Source organism: Solanum stenotomum, chromosome 5, assembly GCF_019186545.1.
Source record: "Solanum stenotomum isolate F172 chromosome 5, ASM1918654v1, whole genome shotgun sequence".
Taxonomy (NCBI): domain Eukaryota; kingdom Viridiplantae; phylum Streptophyta; class Magnoliopsida; order Solanales; family Solanaceae; genus Solanum; species Solanum stenotomum.
In genome coordinates, this window is record NC_064286.1 from 21,682,839 (window position 1) to 21,708,066 (window position 25,228).

Below are 25,228 nucleotides of genomic sequence, written 5' to 3' on the forward strand. Positions count from 1 at the left end.
TATATATATATATGTAAATATTCTATTTTGAGATTCGAGTTGCCTTTGTGGCCATATTTTATAAGTTAAGTTGTTTTGAAATATTGCATTTCTTTGAGTTATTCTGTTGAGTTAGGTTTCCGCTGAGTTAAGAAAGCCAGGCCAAGGGTTCGCTTGGGGCCAGAAATGGTCTCCGGGTGCCGGTCCCGCCCAGGGTGTAGGCTCGGGGCGTGACATCAATAATAGCTGGTCATTTTGATCTCAAAATACAAGTAACTCTATGACAATCTATATTAATCATTTAAAAGCCCCTGTCCTATGTTCTTTAAATTATAATTATTTACTAAAAAAACTTTAATCTAATAATATTAATTCTATTTTACAACATCATATACTACATACGATACACACATGCGTTGCCGTGAAACTAGTTAATAGAAATAAAGAAGTACTACACATTCATTGTCTATTTCCCATAAAATATAATAGTACTTCATGATTCTTAAGGAAAAGGTACAAGTACTTTATTAAATAAAATAGGAGCATACTTTATTAAAAAATATAGAAGGACTATTTTATTTTCATTTTTTCTTCTTAACACTTAATAGAAAAAGGACTAAAAAAGGGGTAAATGGTCAAATATGCCTCTAAATTATGCGAAAATGTCTAGATAGACCCTCCGTTTGAAGTTTGGCTCATCTGTGCCCTCGTCGTCCAACTTTTCGTCCATATATGCCCTTGTAGACGTTAGTTCATAGTTGCTTTGCTGGAAATAACCAACTCATTTTCTTTTCTTTAAATAACAAATGAAATTGCCACTTCTCCTTTTAATTACCACATGACATTTATTTATATTAAAAAATGAATACACCTCTTTTAAATAGAATATTCGATCCAAATTTTTTTGGTGGATATTTCACATAAGACGATAAATCATATCTGACCCAAATCCCTTTGGTTGGAGAAACGCTATCTCCAACCAAACCCATCGCTTTCTCCTAAAAAAACACCATTAAAGGTGAGCTTCGAGCTCTAACCATGAGCAAACAATAGAGCTCCAATGAGCTCACTGATTCGCACAACCTCGGACAAACAACCACCAAATAGCTCCAACCACCACGAGCTCCAGAACACCATCCCCAAGGTAGTCGACAAAACACCAACCCACACACCTCACTGGTCTGGCAAGACAGCTAGCAAACGACCCAAAAATAGTTGTATTTCAGATGTCAAATTATCTCATTTTAGATCTGGTCGGAGGAATTGAAACTCCGGCCACCTTGGATCGGATATGATTTACGGGTCGAATATTCTATTTAAAAGAGGTGTATTCACGTGGTAATTAAAAGGGGATGTGGCAATTCCATTTATTATTTAAAGAAAGGGAAAATGAATTGGTTATTTCCAGCAAAGCAACTAACGTTTACAAGGACATATATGGGCGAAAAGTTGGACGGCGAGGGCATAGATGAACCAAACTTCAAACGGGGGTATATCTAGACATTTTCGCATAGTTTAGAGGCATATTTGACCATTTTCAAAAAAAAAAATTAAGTGTCCACCTTTCTTGGCACACGTTTCTGTTCCTCTTTTTCTTTTTTATTTACTCGAAAAATATTATAAAAAACAATGCTTTGACCTTTTTACTGCACAATTTTTGTCCCCTTATAAATCTCCTCCGTTTTTTATTTACTCAAAAAAAAAATAACATTACTTTGATGCTACTTTGAAAAAAAATATTGGCAGGATTCAATCAATTGACCCATTAATTGTACACGATTTTGCATACAAAGAAAAAAAAGAGAATCTTTTTATTTAATAGCATACTACTCCTTTTTCATTCTACAAACCATTTTTTAATCAGAACACTTCTTCTTCACCCAAAAAATAGAGAAGCGAGAAAATATAACAAACACATACTCAGTATCAAAGTAATCTCTAACATGTGAAAACTGAATAAATCTTTGCAATCTACAACCATCAATATCAAGGGTTGATCAAACTTATTTAGATTTTTTTTTGATAGTTTCGAAAAATCAAGAATGAGACGCTTATTTAAAAATATGGTGCAACTAACCATCCTCTGATACCAATGTAAAACTTTCGTAACAGGAACAAAATTTGTGTACTTGTTATCAACATCGAAAGATCAACGAAATCCTTTTTGAAGAATTGCTCCAAGCCAAACTTGAATTTCAAGGAAACAGGTAATTGATTCACAAACTAATAATTGATTCACAAACTCGTTTGGCCATGCGATATGGTATCATGATATGGAATCATGATATGGTATCATGATATGGAATCATGAGATGAAATTGAAGGTTTGTTTGGACATGCGATATGGAATTTTTGTGTTATATATTTTCTCATAAACATAAAAATCTCATAAGTTGTAAAACTATTAAAATAGCCCCAATTGTTTATTCAATCTTATCAAATAAACAAAAATTATAAAATCGCATAATAAATTATTATAAAGTTATTTGTTCTTCAGTTAAATAATTGTTTCATCTAACTTTAATTTAATTAAAAAAATTGAACATAAATTGTACTTGATATGCTCATATCTCTCAACTACTCTTACAAATAACCTATAAAGTAGAAAAAAGCATACATTAGTGAGTAAATATTAACTTAGAAGTTAAATGCACTAAGATAAAAATTAACAAACATCACTAACTTCTAACTATTTACATGAAAAATCAATAGTTAAATATTATTGAATAACGAAATTTTAAAAAGTTACCACAAGTTTGAGTCAAAAACACTTCTAATAAAATTTAATCAAAAAAATTATAACTAGTCCACTTGACTAAATATTAATAACTAATTGATCAAATTTTCCCAAGTCCTCAATCAATTGGACTTGATATCCTTCAGTCATGTGAACGAACATTTTGCAAATACTAAGATTAAGAAAGTGCGGCACCGCCAATGAAAATTGTCTTTTATCAATATTATGCTTAGTCATAAGATTAAGACGTTTTTTTTTATTATGAAAAATCAAAAAAGTATTACTCCCTTCGTTCTCATTTATATTCACCAAATGAATTTCTACTTTATCATTTATATTCACCAAATTTAAAGTGATAATAAATTTTATATTGGTGAGAATAATAAATTTTAAAAAGTAATGATGTGATTATAAATTTTATTTACATATGAAACAAATGGTTAGTAGATATAAATGTGGGGTTGTTTTAACAAAATATAAACTCATGGATCAATTATTGTATTAAAATATCTCAAATCATGATATGGAATCACACATGGTTTTTGGAGAATATGGTATCACCTCACATGATATGGAATCATGAGATGGAATCAGCGTAAAATCGCATGTCCAAACGCTGATTCCATCTCACAACACCATATCGTGATATAGTATTGTTGGGTTCTGAAGGGGTGATTAGGGCGTCATGCGGAAGCTTACAATTTGCAAATCATATAGTTGATAAATCAGATAACAAAAAACTTATACTAAAAATCAAAATATTATTATATCAAAACTAATATAAAGAAAAGCATTGAAACTTTAGAGAGAATAAATCTCCCCATAAACAAGAATCTTAAACGACTACATTGTGGATGTTATTGTTTTGTGTTAGAAGAAAACAAACCTATATTTATAGAGTCCTAAAACCTTTTCTTACTAGAAAAGGAGTCCTAAAGGAGAGAATAAACCAAATATAAAATAATATTATATTTTCCTTTCAAGAAAAGTAAAAACATTTATGGTAATGTTTTATTTTTTCTATAAGGAAAAATAAATCTTAAATTATGGTAAGAAAATCAGGGCAAAACCCTAACAAGTATCGCATGGCCAAACGCCTACTAAGTGTCAATTTGTAGTAGATGTTTTTCTGAAGATAGAAATTTGATTTCCTCTTTCAACCCTTTTTTTGTTTCTATGTTTCTTTCAGTTTCTTTTTCTTACTCCCGATCAAAGTGAAACACAACTATAAAATAGGGAGTAAAAGTAGTTCAGCAGTTACCCTGTAATCATTTTCACCTCTTTTCAAAATTGTATCTATCTTTATTTTAGAAACTTTATTTAGGTTGGGTCGGATTGGATCGAGTTAGATCCACATGGGCGACCCATGATCCAAAATTTACATTTTCGGGGTTCAAAAATAGGTTGGGGCGATTAAGGAAAAGAATAACCTTAACTCCTATGTGTTATCTCACCCTATTATAGTTCTTTTAACATTTCTTTCAATTTTTGTCATGCATCATCGAGTTTTTTAAATATTTGCTTGATTTTTTAACAAATCACGTGTTTTGAAACACGTTTAAAAGACCAGAAAACACTTTTAAAATATGGAGGGACTATAAGCTTGGTTCTTCATAAAATGAAATTTTCATAATTTTAATTCTATGTCTGGAAGCACAAACATTTTCATGGAAAATCTTCAATCTTTTCGTAATAATATTTATGGTCTTAGAAAAAATTGTTAAATTTATGGAGACGTCCAAAGCGAAGGAAGAATTTTCTTTTACAAATTTGTCATATCTTTCAAAACTTAATTCATACAATAAATGATGTATAAAAGGGATTATAAATGGCAATAAAAATTCATATATATGTTTTTGATGTCAAAAATGAATAGTAGGCTTTATTATAAGAAATACTTAAATTGAACTATAACTCATAATTCATTTTATAAACTTAATCATCATGAGGAACATTGTGTAGAGAAAAAAATTTCAAGTTCAAACATAATATGAAAATTATATTTGACATGTTCAAACAAATATTTTTTTATTTTTTTTACCATAGTTAAGCATAAAACAGAGAAGACAAAAATAAGTAAGGTAATTTACTTTTTATTAATGCTTCACGATTCACGAGAATTTGTATCCATTATAAGATGGTTGTGGCATGTGGGTAATGATCATTCGGGAATGGAAATCGAGACTTCTTGCAACATATGAACCCGCTTACCGCTGCACCAAGTCTATGGTGAGGGGTTTATTTTATAATATCTATTAAAGATTTAACTTTATATATACAAGGTAATTTTTCTACGAAGGCGATTCGATTGAACTCTCTGACTACTATATAGATCCGTTCTTGGGAATAATATTACTATATTGCCATTTGAATGTACTCCCTTCTTTCCATATTAAGTTAATTTTTGAGGCATTTATCATTTTTCAAATTAACTTAATTGTTCAGTTTTCAAGACTACTTTTAGAGTGTTCTTTCAATTTTACCCTTCATGAGTTAGTATTGAAATTAGTGATTAACTAAATATTTAGTTATTTTAATTATAAATTTGACAATAATTAATAAGGGTAAAAATGGAAAACTAGGTTCAATTTATGTCTTAATCTACTTTTCTTAAAGAGTGTGAAATACCTCAAAAATTAACTTAATACGGAATGGAGGGAGTATTAAATTTAATACTTTAGGAAATATATTAGATATTGAATACTCCATCCGTTCTTATTTATATGTCGTGCTTACTAAAAATAGATGTTTCTTAATACTTGTCATTTCACAAAATCAATGCATAAATACCATTATTTATTCAATTTTACCCTTGGGAGTTATTAACATTGAAATTATGCATTTGACCAACATATGAAAACAAAGTACTCCCTCCATTTCAAATTAATTGAATTATTGAGTCATTTTTCATTTTTCAAATTAACTTAATTGTTCAATTTTCAAGACTACTTTTAAAATATTTTTTCAATTTTACTGTTCATTAGTTAGTATTTGAATTATTTATTAATTAATGTTTATTATTTTAATCATAAATTTGACAATAATTAATTAGGGTAAAAATGAAAAGGTATGCCAAATTTATTTCTTAATCTTTTTTTCTTAAAGAATGTAATACACCTCAACAATTCAATTAATTTAAAATGGAGGGAGTAATTAATTCATGTTGATTGGTCAAATTTATTAATCAAAATAAATTAATTTATGTTTATTTATTAAAAACCTGACATCAAGTAAGGACACACTGATAAACTTACCTAATTTCTTAAGAGACGTGAAACTTAAAATAATGATAACTAAACTGGAACGGAGAGAGTAATATTTAATAGCAAAAATAAAATAGGCATAAATTATGTCTTGATAAATATTACTACTCCATTAAATAATTATTTCTAATATAGTGGATAAATAAAGATGGATGGAAAAAATGAAAGGAAAAGTTGAAGAAGTGTAAGGGGCATGCAGAAAAAGAGGGAGTTAGGGGGGTGTTAGGTAGAGCATGCATGTGAGAGGTCGGAGTCGGGGGAAACAAAAAGATGTTAGCAGCTCCCCCAACGCATGTGTAGCTCTGCTCTTTCCCATTTGTTTATTCTTACATTAATTAATTAAGTGAAAGAAGGTACACACATTTTTTTATTATTATTATTAGTCTAAATCGAGAGGGAGATTCCGTCCACTCTAAATCGGCGATTTGGTGGATCTTCAAGGAAATATGGAAGGCATTTTGAGGGAAGGAAGGTCATTGAAGGAAACACCAACATGGTCAGTTGCAACAGTCACCACTGTTATGGTATTTGTTTGCTTGTTTGCTCAACGCTCCATTTACCGATTTGGAAGGGTGAGTACTGAGTAGTAGTCAATAATAATATTACTATTGGACTTGTGTGAAAGTCCAATAGTCTTTTCTTAGTAAGCTCTATCTACTGGGATTTGTGCAGTGGTTGAAAAAGACTAGAAGAAAAGCTCTTTTTGCTTCTGTAGAGAAGATAAAGGAAGGTGACCAATTCATTCATTCACTCATCAACTAATTAACAACCTAAAAATGCAAAATCTGATTATTATTTTTTTCTCAAGACAGAGTTGATGCTGCTTGGCCTAATTTCTTTGTTGTTGGGACAATGTGCAAGGCAGATTTCTCAAATTTGTGTCAATTCATCCCTTTTCACTAGTAGATTCTACCTTTGTTCTCAAGAAGATTATGACAGTACTAGTACTAGTGACACAATCCATTCCTCCATTCTCTCTAATCATACTACTCTTATTCCTCCCAAGGGAATTTATCAACCATCACATCAATGTGGTGAGGTAAATTGTTTTCTTCATTCATCTAAATTAAATCAAATCATGCTTTCTACTAATAATTAACCATAAATCTTTAACAGGGACGTGAACCTTTTGTCTCCTATGAAGGTCTTGAACAGCTTCACCGCTTCCTCTTTGTTCTTGGTATCACCCATGTTCTCTACAGTTGTATTGTTGTCGGCTTGGCCATGACCAAGGTACACTTTCCATATCAAAAAAATTTAAATCATCCACCGTAGTCTATTTTATGCAAGTGCTTGTATCTGAGTTTGGTTTTAGGGAGGTAGACAGTGGCGTAGCTACACTCATGTCAACATGTCCAATTCGACACCCTTCGTCGAAAAATTATACTGTATATACAAGTATAATGATTAACAAAGTGTTCATGTGTTCAAATTAGCAGCTCTTTTTTTTCACTTTTTAAGAAGAGCAGGCTCACTTTAGCACCTGGACACCCTTCGTGAAATTTCTGGGTTTGTCACTGGATGTAGATGTTCTAAGGCTTTACTTACTATATCAAATTGTAGCTCTTCCTTGTTTGGGGTTTTGAATGAATTTGATTGTAGATATACAGTTGGAGGAAGTGGGAAAACCAAGTGAGCTCTGGGGAAGAGAACAACTTACAAGGTGCGTGGAATTAAAGATAATAAACTATGTCCTCTCAATACAAATTCATAATCTTTCATATAAGTAATATTTGCACAAATTACAAATTTAAGGAAACTTATCCTAGATTGTTCAACAAGTATGTAATTTAATTGCATGATTTTTCTTAAAATATTAACTATGTGTTCTCATCTTTTATCATAGAGCTGAGCTTCTAAATAAACCTTTTTCTTGTTTTATTTAGTGCCAAAGAATAAGGAGATGAGACGACAGTCCACCTTTGCTCTGCATCATGCTTCCCATCCATGGAGTAGGAGTCGGATTCTTATATGGATGGTAATAGTTATTGCCTTAATCTAACGACATCATACACTTATCTATAAATCGGGATGCATTCAAGTAATTTTCATGTATCATGGATTCTTATTACATAGTTCTTCTGAGATTATGTAATAGGAAAATTTCTCCCATCCAAGTTGGTGTTAAAAACCAAACACTTGTTTAAAATTTTGGACTGTAGACCTTTGTGAAAGAACTAGTACCAACTACTCCTACAAGGAACCAACTTCCTTTAAACTGAACAAGAAAGTAGTAAAGGAACACTAGTTTTACCGTGGAAAAACTCCTTGCTCAAGGGAGTAAAAAGCAAGGTCTACATTCAGGGGTGGAGCCACTGTAACAGAAGGGGGTTTGGACGAACCCACTGACTTTTTCGTAGATTCTATATTCGTATTAAAATATCAAATAAAACGTACAAATAAATTTCTTGCGAACCCTCTAGCATAATAAGGTGGGTGGCCCAGTGGTATCGATGCACCCAGTGTGGTCATTCAATTCGCGTGTCGTGGGTTCGAAACCCTCTATCGGCACTAAGTTTTTGAAATTAATTTCAGATAAAAACATTGGATTTTTTTAAATAAAAAATAGAAAATTGGCAAATGATAATTTATATATTTTAAAAAAAAAAACAGAAAATCGGTATAGAAAATTGGCAAATGATAATTTATATATAAAAAAAAAATAGAAAAACGGTTTATGATAAAAAAAAAAAAATAGTGTTTGGGTCATATTCTAAAATAATATCAAACTATCGATTTCTACTCAGATATTCAAAAAAATTTAACCCAAATATATTTTCATTCATTTCTACTCAGTTATTCAAAAATTTTAACCCAAATTTATTTTCAAAAGTTAGGGTTCTAACTTTTATTGTTGACCTGATTGCTATCATACGATATCTTCCCTTCGATATATACTACGCACTCTCGCCTGTCCTTTTTCATTTTTTTTCTTATTTGTTTGCTTTTACACCGTAGAATTATCTATTCAAAATCAACTTTTAATCTTTTCTAGGGTTATCCCACTTATTGTTAATTGATTATAGTGAATAATTGTTATTTGCTTTTCGAAATTTTAACTTTTGAAGGTAGTAATAGTTCAAGGTCACAATGAAACTAGTAAAATATATATTTTAGGTGCGAAAATATTAATGGTGAATTTAATAATTTTTTCTCACTCAAAATAGTATTCTAGATTATAATAAAAATGTTCGAAATTTATATTTAAAAAATTATTCATCTTTCATTAACAATATTTTAGAACTTTAAAATAAATTACTCAAATCTTCATATTATTAAAATTAGTTTTTAGAATAGCAAAATTTAAGGTAATGTTTTCAAACATCTCATTAACATAATTTGCGTTTTGTGATTTTTAAGATCGTTATCCTTTTCAAAATTTAGAACCCACAGGCCCAGAATCCTGACTCCGCCTCTGCCTACAGTGAGTAGGATTTTAGCAATCAATCTTCACTAACTTCAAAGAACGGTTTCAGATTACATCTCTATAATCTAAGGGACTAAATCTAGTATCTTTACTCAACAATTAACTCTAACTGCTCTAGTCTCTTCTTGTTACAAACCTCACAACTATCAAACATAAACCAAACAAGAAATTATTACAACTCAATAATATCCATAAAACAACTTCAACTAAGAAAGCAAGAGCACACCCTAAACACTATTCTTCTTTCTTCCTCGTTCCTCTGCTTGACTGCAATGCAATAGGTTTTGCTGGAATACCTTTTTCTGCTTGTGCAATAGCTGTCTTCTATGAGCCCAATAATTTGCCTTATATAGTTAGGACACCTTGTGTGTGCAACAACCCTGATTGACTCAGTGTAATAATATAGATATATAATTCAATTATATTTTTCTCCTTTATTTCTCACAGTTCTTAACTAGAAGCGAAATGTATGATTATGAATAGGTTATCTACGCGTCCTTTTTTGAATGGACTCAAATGTTCTATATCTTTTGTTCTTTTTAAAAATGATAAATTCAAACTGTAGGGGTTGTTTGGTAGAGTGTATTACGAAAAATAATGCATGCATTAGATTTGTGTATTACTTATACATTGTTTGGTACTCTTTTCCAACCTATGTATAACACTCTATTATTTATTAAGGTGTGTATTACTAATACCATGGATTTCTAAGTATTAGTAATGCAATGGTTTTAATATATGCATTAGCATGGTTAAAGATCCAATTGCCCCTTAAAACCTTTTTACTCTTTTCCATCATAATTGTGAAGGGTATCTTTGTAAATAAATTTTTTTATGTAATGCATGCTATTTTTAATGCACCAAACCAAATAATACATAAAAATAATATATCTATAACTAATGCAAGCATTACTAATACAAGCATTATTAATGCAAGCATTACAAATACACTTTGTTTAGCATTATTTTTATACACTCTACCAAACGAGCTCTTAGTTTCTTTTGGTAGTTAAGGAGTAATGTAAATATTCTAGAATTAAAAATCTAAATAGAAATTAAACATTTGTGTAGAAATTAGTTGTTCCTTTTAATTTAATCTGAGTTGCCAAGTTCTAAGTGCATGTATTTTTTCGTTGTAACTCAGCCAATAACATGCCTAGCAAATCGTAGCACCTTTGACCAACACTTTTCAGCTTTCCTTGCAAATATGACAAGTTCCTATATATTTTTGTCTTGAATTTTATCTCAGAAATGTGTTTCATGGATAAAATCTGTGACATCGATTTGTTTTGTAATCTTGCAGCTTTGCTTTCTTAGGCAGTTCAGGACTTCAATTCACAAGTCAGATTACTTGGCACTGAGATTGGGGTTTATCACTGTAGGTATTCAGTTTCTTTTGGTACTTCCTTTATATTATTCCACTTAGAAATGATGTCTCAACTCCTCTGTTAGTGTGGGAAAGTAAGGGAAGAGGTGGAAATGCTCAGTGTTCTTTTCCTCGGTTAAAATTCGTGTGCATCATTCTCGACATGCTTAAGCAGCTGCATTTTCTAATTGAAAGGTGTTTTATTATGGAAAACATTGTGCAAGAGGGAAGGATATTTTAAAGATGTTGTTGATGTTAAGTTATAATATATATCTGAACGTAATCGCTGAAGCACTTAAGTTGAATGTTTTAATTCTGTTTGTTTCCAAAGTTCAGTATCCTTGTACAATTTTGTTGCGCGGAGGTGTTTATAGAATAGGGTGTTTTATTTTGTTGGCCATACTTAGTATTCCATTTCAAGTAATGCCAGGGATAACAGGACACATTTGTAGCAGATTTATTACTTAAACCAAATCAAGAAGCAGTAACAGTTCTCAAAATTCACTTATTTATTTTCATTGCCTGACCGTTGCTTCTATAACGTGCAGAATCACAAGCTTCCACTTACTTACAATTTCCACAAGTACATGGTTCGTAGCATGGAAGATGAATTTTATGAAATTGTAGGGATCAGGTATGTTATTGGTTTAGATCATTTTAATTCACAATATAGGTGGGAGAATATTTTGGCTCAGTGATAATTATACTTAGTAATTGTGATATAGCCATCAACCAAAGACTTGAGGTCCTCCTTGAGTGTTTATTGGTGTTTATTATGAATGTTTCTAGGTGCTTTTGCATAAACTTTGGCGAAAATACATGCAAAGTTGGGAATATGTTGGGTTTTTTTTCCAGCATCAAATAAAGAATACAGGAAAACCCTTATTTGTACAACTAATGAGCTGTAGTTATATTACAATTTGGAAATTTGTCCAATTTTATTTTAGTTTCTTCTAGAAATACATGTCTTGATAGTTAAATATTTGTGCTGACTTATTCTGGGACTTTGCAGCTGGCTACTTTGGGGTTATGCCATCATATGCATCTTCGTCAACATTCATGGTAATGAAATTTTTGTAACATGAAAACATCATTGTTGGCTTGTTGAAGTTTCGAAATGATGTTTCTTATATTGCAGGTCTTAATATCTACTTCTGGCTCTCTTTTATTCCTGCCATCGTAAGTCAGCTTACCTTCTTTGGTCCATTACCTGAGTGAAATGATGTGTATCTGATGCCCAACAATAACTTGTGCCAAAGCTTGTCATGGTGGTTGGAACAAAACTACAGCATGTAGTCTCCTCGTTGGCACTTGAAATTGCAGAACCGAAGGGTCCACTTATTGGGTCGCAAGTAAAGCCACGCGATGAATTGTTTTGGTTTGGAAAACCGAAGATACTATTACGATTGATACAGTTTATATCATTTCAGGTCAAATTCCGAAAGCTCTGATGCTCGATTCATTGTTCAATGTTCATTTCAAGCAAAACAAGTGAAAAGATTAAAAAGATTTGCATGGTTAAATGTCCTAACATCGATATTTTTGTGTACACAGAATGCTTTTGAAATGGCAACCTTTATCTGGTCCTTGGTGAGATTCATCGCCTTTCTTCTTAACTATAATTCATGGAGCATCTTCTTGTTTAATGATTACTACTTTTTCTCAAGTCAATATGTAAATAAATTTCTCTTCTGGCTAAAAATGAATGAATGTGGAAGGAAGTTGTTCTCCAAAATGACATTGCTAAGATATTAAGATTTCTCTAGTAACTCCAAAATTAGTAAACTCTGAAAGCTAAGAAGGGGGGGCGGGGGGGGGGGGGGTTAGTATAACAGATGATAGATGAATTTGAAGAGACAACAACAAGAATATGACAAACTTCTTCTATGAAAATGGATCTTTGGTATAACTCAATCCTGCAAAATAATTCACGAAGTGAGGACTCCTAAGATCATATAATGAGACAACAACAAAAGCTCAACCAATAGTGGAGGGTTAGGCACCTGGAATATGGACAATATGACATGGGGGCCCAACATTGGGTAAATCAAGAATAGGAATGAGTACCGCTCTGAATCCGATGCCATATTAAGATAGACATTGAGCCTAATTTCCTCTCAAAAGCTAGCGCATGAGGTGAGGATCACGAAGATCATATGAGGAACAACATTACATCGCTTCAACCAATACCAGACACTTAACAAGTGCAATACAAGTGACCTTAAATTACTCATTAAGACTTTATATTCTTTTCAGGTGGTTAAGGATTCATCCCCATGCTATTACCGTATCTATAATTCATTTTGTTTGATGGTTTAGGAATTAAAACACACAGGGCACTTCTCTCTCTATTTGGTGAACTATTTTGTCTTTTTATCTGAGATAATGTACAAGTTCAGTTTGCACACTCTCTCCAGCACTGTTAGGCCGAAACTGAAAGATATCTTTTTTATTGACTGATATAAACATGAAAAGAATGTGATAACTGATAATTGCACCTTTTGGACAGCTCGCTACTCGTATTGGCTGTTTTCATTCTCAAACCATGTTCTTGGTATTGCCTTAGAATTTCTTTAGATGAAGTTTTGTTCTTTTAGATCAATGATTCATCTCATATCAGTATTAATCCAATTGTGCAGTGGGGATTGAAGCAACGGTCGTGCTTCATGAAGAACCATGCAATGGTTGTCATCAGATTGATTTCAGGGTATGTATTTTACGCCTTGATCACCTACTCCATCCCCCTTGAAGTTAAAGTTGGTAGGCCAAAACCATGAAATCAATCCATATTGAGTTGTCCCGGGGAACTTCTCTTAAAAGAAAACACCCCCTTATGCTCTTAAGTACTTCTCTATCCTTCATTATGAAAGTACTGTCATGGAATCACGTCCGCATTTATTATAGTCCAAGTTGTGAAGAACTTTACTTTTATGTCCACTTCCTGTCCATTCTTTCCTTTTTACTTTGTTTAGTATATTCCTATCATATACTGCTCCTGTAGTACCCTATTTTAGGTCATCCCTATCTCAGTTCCATTGTTACATCTTCATTGATCATGTTATTCTCCTATAAGACTGAGCCTAGTTATCTGAGCTGTTTTCACAGACACCAGAGAACCGTCTAGTCTCACTGTTCCGTCGTCTTCTTATGGGGGTTAAAGATCAGTGCCTTGTACTTATCTTAAACAATTGCGGAAGTTCCTTTTAGTATCACTGTGTTCTACTTTAGTATAAACATTGTAGTGGGTCAAGTGACTCCCTTTGTTGCCGAGGTGTCTCCTTCATTGTCTATTAGTCATTTTGTGAAGGTTGCCTTGCATTATCTATTTGTTTTCAGTCCACTTTCAACTACATACTTATACCTCTAATCTTCTATAATTAAAGCTTATCCATGGATTTTACATTCTAGAATGTAAGTGCACCCCTCAATCATCTTTGATCAGATCTTATTAAATGAAACTAGTTCACACATAATGCATTAATGATTAGTTGTCGTTGACATTGAGAGAATGCTTCAAGCTGTTAACTCTATGTCTTTTATACAAGTTTTGTCTGATTTGTCCATTTTCACCTTGTATGTTAACTTAAAAACTTCAAGTTTCAGACCTGTTAGTTGCTTGGTTAATCCATCCTTACCAAGTCCAATACTTTCAAAATAAGGTGTCAATGGCCAACGAAACGAAAAGAGATAATTGCTGAGTGTTACATCAGAATTTGGGTCCTTACAATGATGGCTGTTATGACTTTTGAGTAGTTATTGAACTAAAGTAGGAGCTGTTAAGACTGTCTTTCTTGAATAAAGCATGGAATGAAAATCAAGTAAAAGACTAACTATCAACACATATATCTTGGTTTTCTTCTTGTTAACTAGAAACCGTATTAATTGAGAATGGTTCTTGTGCAATTCAGATACTACATTATTTAAAATGCATAGAGGAGCTCTTATAGATATTTTATATAATTAGTCTTATTATTTGTTCATAAATGGACCTATTTGGCACTAACTCTTTGAACAGGGTTCTTGTGCAGTTCTGGTGTAGCCACAGTACTGTTCCTTTAAATGTGATTATCTCACAGGTGATCCTTCTTACTCGTTTATATCTCTAGAATAATACATAGTAAGTATTGATGCCAATTGAACTAGTCTTGGACTAGTCACATAGAGACAGAAATCAGCTTTCCAATAATTTTTTGGTTTACAGATGGGTTCACGGTGTGGAAAGGCTCTCGTAGCTGAAAGTGTTCGAGACTCACTCCACAGTTGGTGCAAGAGAGTAAAGGACAGGTCGAAACACGACGCTCTACGATCTATAACTACAAGATCAACATGTTCCCTTGGATCAACAATTGATGAGGGGGATGAGATAGCAACAGTGGCATCAGTAACTTTATCTCCATGTTCCTCTAGAGGCTCATTTCACCACCTAGATGAGAAGGTTGTGTTGAATGATCAACAAGAAGATTGCATTGTTGAAACTTCAAACCAACCAGGTCATGAATTATCTTTCAGAAACAGGGAATATTCATGTGAAGCTCTGGTCACTGATACAGAGGAGATTGTGGATGATGAGACGCATTCATCTGAACCTCTGGAGAATATGGATAATGATGATGCAGACAAGATAGAAACTCTCTTCGAGTTGTTCCAGAAGACATGATTTTTATTTTTTCTCATGCTACACAGTATTTATTCTGTACATTGTACACACACACCTCCCATACGCTACACTAGCTGTGACAAGCTGCAGAGGGATAAGCCCTTTTTACACAAGTATCTTATTGTTGCCTTTGCTATTTCTGGCAATGGAGATCACTTCTCTATGATTAAGCTAGATTAGGCTTCTATTGTGTAACTCAGAAAATGAACATACATTGATTTGTAAAGTAACAGTCCGATGAATTTTACATGGGAATCTTTCAGTTGATAACATAAGATGTTTTTGTTTTCCACCTAGCTTGGGCAAAATAACAGACCAAATATTAATGAAAAAACCTTACTCGTTGTTAATATCTTTTGTGTGCAACAATTGTGGCCTCTCATGAGATAAATGCTTGAACTTAAGACTATTCAACTTTGTAAATTTTTCAGTTGCCCCAAGGCTAGGGAATAAAGTAATTTAGCAATATAGATGAAAATTTGCATCATTATGTAAGTAAGAAGGAGATAAAGAGTTGTAACAAATGATTGACTTAAAAGAGCTAGATAGCAACTTTTGTGATAACAAAAGAGGGAAAAAAAGAAGTTACATATGAAAAGTAAATACTCATGAAACAAAATGAAGTGTTGTTTTTATTTAAATGGAAATGGTTGAAGTTCAAGCAGTAAGCTCCTCCTCCTTGTGAGTCTCAATGGTAACATCACACTTTGGGTAAGCAACACAAGTGAGCACAAATCCTGCAGCCTCTTGGTCATCATCAAGGAAGTTTCCATCAGACTGATCAACAGTTCCAGCAGTAACTTTTCCAGCACAAGATGAGCAAGAACCAGCCCTGCATGAGTAAGGAAGATCATGTCCTTCTTCCTCAGCTTGGTCAAGAATGTAGACATCATCTGGGCATTCAAATTCAATAGGTCCATCTGGTGTAATAAGCTTCACTTTGTAACTGGCCATGCAAGTAATCCTCCCATTTCTACCAGATTTAAGACCAAAAAGAGCTTCACCAACATTTGATATGGCTTTGAGGCTAGTCACAACTGGCTTTCTTGGCAGGAAAGAAGTGCTAATCATGGTACCAGAAATACTAGCCATTTTTACAATTCTTTTCTTTTCCTTTCTCTGCTCTCAATTGAGAAATGGGGATTTGAACAAAGGGAGGGGCTTGTGGATATAGTGTGTTTTGGAGAAGGGTAAGGGTGGTTTATCTTCCACGTGTCAACATGCTGTGGTTAGCATTATCAGTTTATCAACATAGAGGGATTCGCCAGTAATTATGTGAATGTCATGCTCACTCAGAATCAAGCTTCAATTTTAGCCCTTCATTCTCAAAAGGCTTGTGCCTTTAATTTTGTCCTGTCAACCACAATTTAAAAAGAATTAAAAAAAAGGGATATTCTTCTCGCATAAATGGGAAATTAAGGCTGTGTCAGCACGAATCAAATACATGTTATTTTTTGTTTTAATTTATGTGATATCTATGACATTTGGAGAGTCTAACTAAAATTTTGTATGTGTTTTTGTTAAAAAAATATATTTTAAGTTGTTAATTTATTATGATTTATAGTACTTTTTACGTCATTTTCAAATAATATATGTTATTCCGTCTGTTTGAATTTATGTGGTATAGATGAAATTAGGAGAGTCAATCAAATTTCTTGTATGATCTTAAATATTTTTAGTTGTTGATTTATTGTGATTTATAATACTTTTTATGTAATGTCAAATCATATATGTTACTCCTTTCTATTCCAATATAAGTGAGACACATGGATTTAGAAAGTCAAGCAAATTTCTTGTATGATTTTTAAATATTTTCAGTTGTTAATTATTGTGATTTATAGTATCTTGTCGAATTTCAAGAGTCAACTAAGGCTTCATTTGTTTCTGTTAAAATTAAGACATTTGAATCTGAATAAACATCTGAATATTAAGATGTGCATTAAGATCTAGATGTCTAGATCTGAATACACATATGAAATATTAAGATGTGGTCTCCTGATCTGAACACTGAATGATTAAAGACTGTTTGTTTTTAGTATCTAATTATGCATATGAAATTAATCATTATATAAAAAAAAAATTCATTTCATAAAAACTAAAAAAACTTTTTTTTTAAAAAAAAATAATATTTTAAATATTTATATTTCATTAATATATTAAATTATATGATATACAAATAAAAATTCTATATCAGTAAAAAAATATCACAATATGATTATTATTTTTTAAAAATTCAACATAAACATTTCTTTTATAAAAAAAAATCCAACTAATCAAATAAATATAAAGAAGGCTTCACATTATCAACATCTAGCATATATTCTAGCTAGCTAATTAGAAAAATTATAGAATTCCTATTTTTTATCCATTACTTAATCTAATTCTCTAACTTGTGAACCTCTAGCGTCATTGGTAGCTATCAATTTAACAAAATATACTAATAATTGTATTGTATAACGATTCTTGCTATCCAAGGCTATCTAATTTTTCCTTCCATCCTTTAAATCAGGTGCACTATTTTTGGTAATCAATAACTCTAAAGCAGTACTCATCTTCTCATCAATTTCCAATTGAGATAAGGAGATTTTTTTTATCCTAAAACTTTTCTTTCAGTGAAATTGAAGATTGAGATGCAGAATTAGTAAGACCTCAAAATTTTTTGTCACTCAACTTCATCAAGTGTACCTATATGTATAGTAGTAGATACATAAGAGATATTAGGACAGGGATAGGTATAACTTGGACTCCAACTATGAACTCTTGTTGCAATAGAACCTTCAAAACGTTTTGTACACAAATCTTGAAAAGGTAGAGGTAAAGTGTACTTAATAAACATCAATACACCCAAAAAAATTTATTATGAAATCTTGCCAGTTCAAAGAGAAAAAAAATTAATGTTTGATTGAGAAAAGAGAGGAAGAACATTTGTAGCGAGAGAGAACAAAGTCACACAAAGAGAAAGAAAAGTGACGAGTGATTATTTTTAAGTGTATTAAATAAGTCTGAATGGTATCAAGACTCTCCTACAAATTTGATTCGTTTAGATCTTTTTAGATCCATTAAGAGACTTTTTAAAATAAGAAACAAATGGACTTAATCTGTATGATTAAGATTCATGCCTCCATTAAGTGCTACTAAATGAGGCATAAGTCTTTTATATATTTTTTAAAATTATTTTAAGTTATTACTTATTGTGATTTATAATATTTCTAACATAGTTTTAAATATATAATAGAATATTTTAAGTTGTTAATTATTGAGATTTATAGTAAATTTAACGTAATTTTCAAACATATAACAAACAACATACTTTTAAGAGTTGTGCGCTCATAGTCTCTTATTAGATAGTAAAAATATTTTTAAATTGTTAATTATTGTGATTTATAGCATCTTTAATGTGATTTTTAAACATATAATAAAATAGCAATTAACATTTCGAAACATTAATTTTCCATATAATGAACAAAGTGAAAGAAGGAGTCGTGAGGTACAAATAAAGAGAAGGAACCAACAAAGGTTGTGGTGAAGTGGTAAGTACTCCTACATCCTTAGCTAGATGTCTCGGGTTCGAGTCCTCACTAGACACAGAGTCTCCTTTGTTAAGGAGTGATTTACTTCCCCAATGGACTTTTCAACACGAATTCGAATTTAGTCGGACTCCAATGTAGGTACCGAACACTGAATGAGAAACCAAAAAATAAAAATAAAGAGAAGGAAATAGAATTTCTATTCCAAATAAGAGGTGGGTCCATATTTATTAAAAGAGAGTTGAAATAAATGCCAAGAAGATTTAAAATGTGTGAAATGGGAAAAAGCATGTAGCCACATGGAAAATTAAGCAAACTTTTCAACTGAGGAAAAGTAAAAAAAACAAATATAGAGTGGCTTTTATGTCTAATAATAAGAAAGTACAATTGTAAAGCAACTAAGTATAATATTGTTTAAGCATAACAACAAGAACATACCAAAATTATCCTAACTAAAAAAGCAGGCATGTTGTCCAACAGTTGTTTCCCTAGAGGAGCAAAATGAATGGATTACTTAGGCTACCTTGTTGAGTTTTAGATTGAAAGGTTTGACTTAGTTTGTATATCTGATCATTAAAATAAATTTGTAATCAGAATATTGGATAATTAAAGAGTTTCCCCCCCTATTTTAATTTTTGAATGTGTATACCGGATATATTCTGTCCACTCTAACAGACTCTCCCATTGAGGTCGACACATCAAATGGAACATCAAGTATAACAAGCTTCCTGCTCAAGCATTATCACGCTCCAAACCTACACCCTGAACGTGGTTGATACTCGGAGACCATTGTTGGCCCCAAGAGAACCTTTGACCTGGCTAACTATGATACATTACTCTATGAGATACACGACAACTTTAATTGAAGAGCATTTAAATCATTTAAAGAAAACTCTAAAATATTATCTGAAAATGCTTAACATAAATAATAAGTTCAAATAAAACATCTGAGAAAATACTGAACAACTGTCTAACTCTGTCTATCCATGAAGCCTCTAAAATACCAAGATAAGGGGTGGAACAAGACCCACAACGCCTCAAAAAAATAAATACTAAAACAAAACAAATAAACTAGTGGAGTGATCTCAATAGAGGCCCACCAAAAGCTGTCAGAAAGTGGAGTGATCTCAATGGAGTATCTGTTGATGACCCTGGATACTTTTATCTTCATCTTGAGATGATGCAGGTTGAATGCATTAGTACATTGAATGTACGGTATGTAATATGGCTGAATAAAACAATAACCAAACGGATGATTGAATATAACTCGAGCGAAACAAGATATGAACAACTAGTGAAAAGTATTTGTACTTTACAATAAGATATGCAATAAAAGTAATATCAAAATAATAAACTTTACTTTGTTGGGGAGTTTCTCTAACCGACAATCAATACTATGATCCTAGCGATGGTAAAACATTCCACCCACGTTACCAGGGCCATCCTATACTTTATCGGGGTATAAGACGCCTGACTATAACTATGGATCCATCCAATATGCCTTCTTCAGGCAGTGAGGATTCACCCGAAAGTTGGTACGATGCTATCCTAAGCTGGCTAGGTAGTTTATGGGGCTTTAAGTTAAAATGAACTCTTACCCAATTTGGCACTCGATACTGTCACAACCCAAAATATAACCCAGTCGTAACATGACATATAGAACCCCAAAAGGCCCTACACAAGCCCTCTGAATAATAGAAATAAATATTTCAAAAGATACTCTTATATCATAAAAGAGTCTGACAAAGCAAAAGTCTAACATAAGTCTCAACAAGCCATCTACTAATCAAAAGAAGTGGTTGGGACGTAACGCATACACCTCGTACAAATGTCTAAAAATTGAAATGAAAGAACACTATAAAAGTGTCTTGTCCTCGGATCATGAGGACTTACCAATCTTCAAGTGGCAAAGGGATCAACTAGTCACGAATGTGGGAGGTAGGAGGGTCGGATCCTATCTTAGTGAAACAATACAGGCACACATATGTATGATTAAATGGAATGTACTAAGTATGATAACAATGCATAAGAGTTATGAAATCACACTAAAAAGGACTTTACATGACATGCAATGATTAAGCTAAATCATAAGATAAAAGGGTTCGAAAAAATAAGTCATAATCACGGTCAATGCAAACTTAACATCTTTAAAACACTTGTGAGATACTTTAAAAGTAACCTTAGTTCATAGTTGTGGAAAGTTTATCATTTAACCGGCATAGATCCTGTGATCTATAACATGGAATTCGTTGTCTATCCCATACCAAAAAGAGATGTCCTTACTTACCAAGGTAAGAACCATATCTGAGCTAAAGTGGATCCACTAGCTATTGTCTATCTGAGACAAATCCTATGGTGATACATAGTTATGGGACAAAGAGATTGCTACTAGAGACCTGACCTCTACTAATGAGAGAGCCTCCATATCAATGTCCTCTCGATGCTAAGAAAAATCCCACAGAATAGTCATTAATTATATTCATTTCATCATCCATGGAAAGGCACAATTGAGCAACCAATCCAAGATAAAGTCATTTAGAATACTCCTTAACTTGATTCAACTTAGGTGAAAAACCTTTCAACCTTATGAATCCTTATGTGAGAAAATCTTTCACAATCATATTCTTAGTAGTATGTGAGTAAACCTTTCACAACAATATTGATAGTTTACTCTCAAAGCTTCCTCAAATCATTTGCATCAACTTCATAAAACATGCATATCTTCATAATCATTTTTCATTGTTCATTGGCTTCATTATATGTTCATAGTCTAAAATCATGGATCATGTAGGGTTCATATGAATTCAAATTGAAATTACATAATTATTTCATTTTATGCTTTAAAAGGTAGAAAACAATCAATTGAATCATAATTGAAATGAACCCATGAAGATTGAATAAAATTCTAACTTTGAATTGAGAATCTAGTCTGTAAAATTGAGAGATCTTTGAGGAACCCTATGGAGGAAAGTCCTCATGATGGTTGAACTTGGTAAAATGAAATGGTTGAATAATTGAAAAATGAGATTATTCAGGAATACACATTGAATGCTGAGATTACGCATTGAATTTCTGGTAGTAGATCCATAATCAAAAAAGTGTTTGTGATTGTTCCAGAAGAAATGAAACAAAAGATATGGTAGAGCTAGGACAGTTATTGTATGAGGTCTACCCAATGCTAGATGCAGAGGCGCATAATAGATCGATATGAACATCATGAGCTGTCCCGTAATAAAAGCAGTTGTTGCTAATACCTTCTTCTCGGTTACATATGAAACCATTTATGTCCTTTCAAAACCTTTTTCAAATTATGCATTTACAATTTGCATGGACTCACTTTTCAAGTCCGAAATCAATGTATGAAACTTGTATAGGAACCTTTTTAAGATATGACTTCAATAAATAGGGTTCATGTAATAATAAAAGTATGAACAACAGTTTAAGAATCAACATACATAATAGGAATCAAAATCTCAATTATCAAAAAATTGGAACTCAAAATAAGAAACACAAACCAAATATAGATTTCAAGAATTGTGGGCAGAACCCTAAACATAACCTTTTACTGATTGAATTTAGATGTAGGGTGTGTGGATGAACTTAGTCCATCACTATGAGTAGCCTTACATAGCTGGAAGAACAAAGTTCATTGTAAGGTAGAAGAACACTTGAAAAACCCTAGCTTTGTCCTTTTGAATCCTTGCTTTAAGCCTTAGTAATGATTATGAGAGTGTTATGATAAAATGGTACTGTTTAAGGAACTTCATTAAGTGTAAAAATGTTGAGGTTTAGGCTTAGAAAAGGTGAGAAAAGACTGAAATACCCTTTATTAAAACTGTCCAATGGCTTCTATATAGATTGGACCTACAGATCGTAGGAACTTCTACGGTTCGTCCTGTCCAATCGTAAAACAAACTAGTAGAGACCAACTTCTGCAACACTTTTGACGGGACCCTTTCTATGGGTCATTGGACTTTCTATGGTTTGTAGGACCTTCTCGTAGAACCCATGCACAAAACTCACTAACACTGGAATCATTTGTACGAACACATTCTACGGTCTACTAAACTTTTTACAACCCGTACGTCCTCTGTAGATCCAAAGTCCTTCAAAAACTTTCTAAGTCTGAAATCGTTTTATGGGCACTTTCTATGACTCGTAAAAGTTTCTACAGTCCATCCTGTCGAACCATGGACACTCATATGGAACTTGACATTTTTTCAAAACTCATTCTAAGTGCAACAACTACCATCCTACAGTATGTAGATAGGCTTGTGGGAAACTGCAACATCAACTTTTCAACTTCTAAGGTAGATTATGGATATGGGGTGTTACGAGTATGGAGCAAAGTATAGTGATGAAATAACTAGTTTACATATCAGTGTTTAAGTCTTGTTTTTTATGAGTGACAAAGTAATAGAAGAGTCATGTTCACTTATTTAACACAAACAAATTCAGGCAAGAAAATCAGATCTCACAATACAAGGGGGCTATTAAGGAAAGAATTTTGTGAAGGAAATGGAATTCCTCAAAGACTCGTTTTAAGGAAGCATAGTCATGTAAGGTTCTGAAGTCCTTAAATAAGCAAAACTAGGTTGGCAGCAATAACCTAATCACTTCCTACATATATAAGGGCCTCTTGGAAGCTACATTGAGGTAGATATTTCACACTGTAAAACAGGGGATTTTCATACAACAATAGTCTAGTAGTGAAGGAGTTTGTTGAAGCAGAAGTGAGAGAAGACGAACTAGTTGATTAGGTTATTTCCATGTAGTTCGATTCTATAAAAGGATTTTTATTGAGTCATAACAATTCCTATTATTGTTTAAAGGTGTGTTATGAGAGATATTTTCATAGAAGAGAGTTTATCTTCTTTGAAAGCAAAGTAGCAGTTAGAGATAACTATTGAGTTGAGGTGCTAAAATTAGTCCCTTAGATTATAGAGTTGTAATATAAAATTATTCTTTAAAGTTAAGTGGAGTTGGTTGAAAGTCATTACACATTGTAGATTGTGATTTTTACTCCCTTAAGTAAGTAGGTTTTCCATGGTAAATCACTTGTTATTTATGTTTGTATTTTAGATTAAGTTAAGGAACCAAGTTACTTAATTAATATCAAAAGTTGGTACTAATTTTTTAAAATTGGTATCAGAATGGGTCTGTCATTTTGAAGTTAACACCTCTAAAAGGATCCTACAATAGCTCTACAAACTACTCAAGAAGGCGCTTCGCAGATAATACCACTGTTCTTTAATGGGAAGTATTATGAGTGGTGAAAGAAAATCATGATGGATCACCTGATAGATGAAAATCATGATCTCTAAAATGTGGTTTTTGATGGACCAATCATTCTTATGAGGAGTAGAGAGGATGGAAACACTCATGCTTTCAAAGATATACTTAAACTAATAATGTTGAGTTAAAGCTGTTGTGTAAAATAATGCTAAAGCTAAAAAGATTCTGATTTTTAGAATAGGTAGTCTCATCATACTCCACTACCAAATATATTTAGGACACTCAAATGACTCGTGAAGATACACAATATCTAAGATTGACTTGCTAAATAAATAATTTAAAATGTTCAAGATGAAGGATGAAGAGTCAATATAGAGTATGCATGCATGCCATGTTCATTTCTATTATCAATGAAATTTATTTTTTGAAAGAAATTGTTCCTACTAGCTAGGGAGTATGCAAATTGCGTAGTATGTTACTTGAGGCATACGAAAGTAAAGTGGAGGCTATTTATAAAGCTCATGATCTAGACACTTTTACGCTCATTGGAAATCTAACAACATATGAGTTCCAAAAGAATTTGAAACATGAAGCTACTGAAAACAGAAAAGAGAAGAACTTTGAACGTAATTGAAGACAACTAGATCACATGAACTCACAAAGAGCTATTCAGAAGAAAGAAAAAGATGAGAGACTCTCATTGATTATTTTTCAAAAAACTGAGTATTACAATACAGAAGCTAGTATATATAGCTCATACTTTGAATGACTCAGTAACTGCCTTATAACTAACTACATGTGAGTTTGTTATAACAAACTTATTACAAAGACACTTCTACCCTTAACTGTCATTAACTACTTTTAACTAACTTCTTTAACTAGCTTGTCAATCAGGGAATATCTCATTACTCCCCTTCAAGCTAGGAGGGACAAAGATGTTCAACACTCCTAGCTTGGATAACAGATATTCATGTTGTAATCTGGACAGTCCTTTTGTCAACACATCTGTAGGTTGTTCTTGTGTGGGAATGTAGTCT

The 25,228-nt window shown here is 32.4% G+C and overlaps 2 protein-coding genes across 3 annotated transcripts in view; one reads left to right on the plus strand and one right to left on the minus strand.

Moving 5' to 3' along the window:
- Positions 1-6,309: 6,309 nt before the first annotated feature.
- Positions 6,310-15,795, plus strand: LOC125865063 (MLO-like protein 4). 2 transcript variants are annotated; one of them, XM_049545231.1, is made up of 15 exons: positions 6,310-6,551; positions 6,652-6,709; positions 6,792-7,018; positions 7,096-7,212; positions 7,582-7,642; positions 7,866-7,957; positions 10,710-10,805; positions 11,321-11,406; positions 11,785-11,834; positions 11,911-11,951; positions 12,032-12,202; positions 12,327-12,362; positions 13,412-13,479; positions 14,788-14,848; positions 14,974-15,795. In XM_049545231.1, exons 1-15 carry the CDS (start codon positions 6,426-6,428, stop codon positions 15,427-15,429), a joined length of 1,746 nt encoding a protein of 581 aa, XP_049401188.1. In that variant the 5' UTR covers positions 6,310-6,425; the 3' UTR covers positions 15,430-15,795. The 2 variants fall into 2 exon arrangements, with proteins under 2 accessions (XP_049401188.1, XP_049401189.1); XM_049545232.1 differs by having other exon boundaries at positions 6,311-6,551; positions 10,710-10,784.
- A 148-nt stretch (positions 15,796-15,943) lies between these two features.
- Positions 15,944-25,228, minus strand: part of LOC125865077 (ferredoxin-1, chloroplastic) — a 791,835-nt gene continuing 782,550 nt past the window's right edge. The window contains exon 2 of the mRNA XM_049545250.1: positions 15,944-16,542. Coding sequence (XP_049401207.1) covers positions 16,087-16,521 — 435 coding nt within the window. The 5' untranslated portion in view covers positions 16,522-16,542 and the 3' untranslated portion in view covers positions 15,944-16,086. The remainder of the gene's footprint in view (positions 16,543-25,228) is intronic.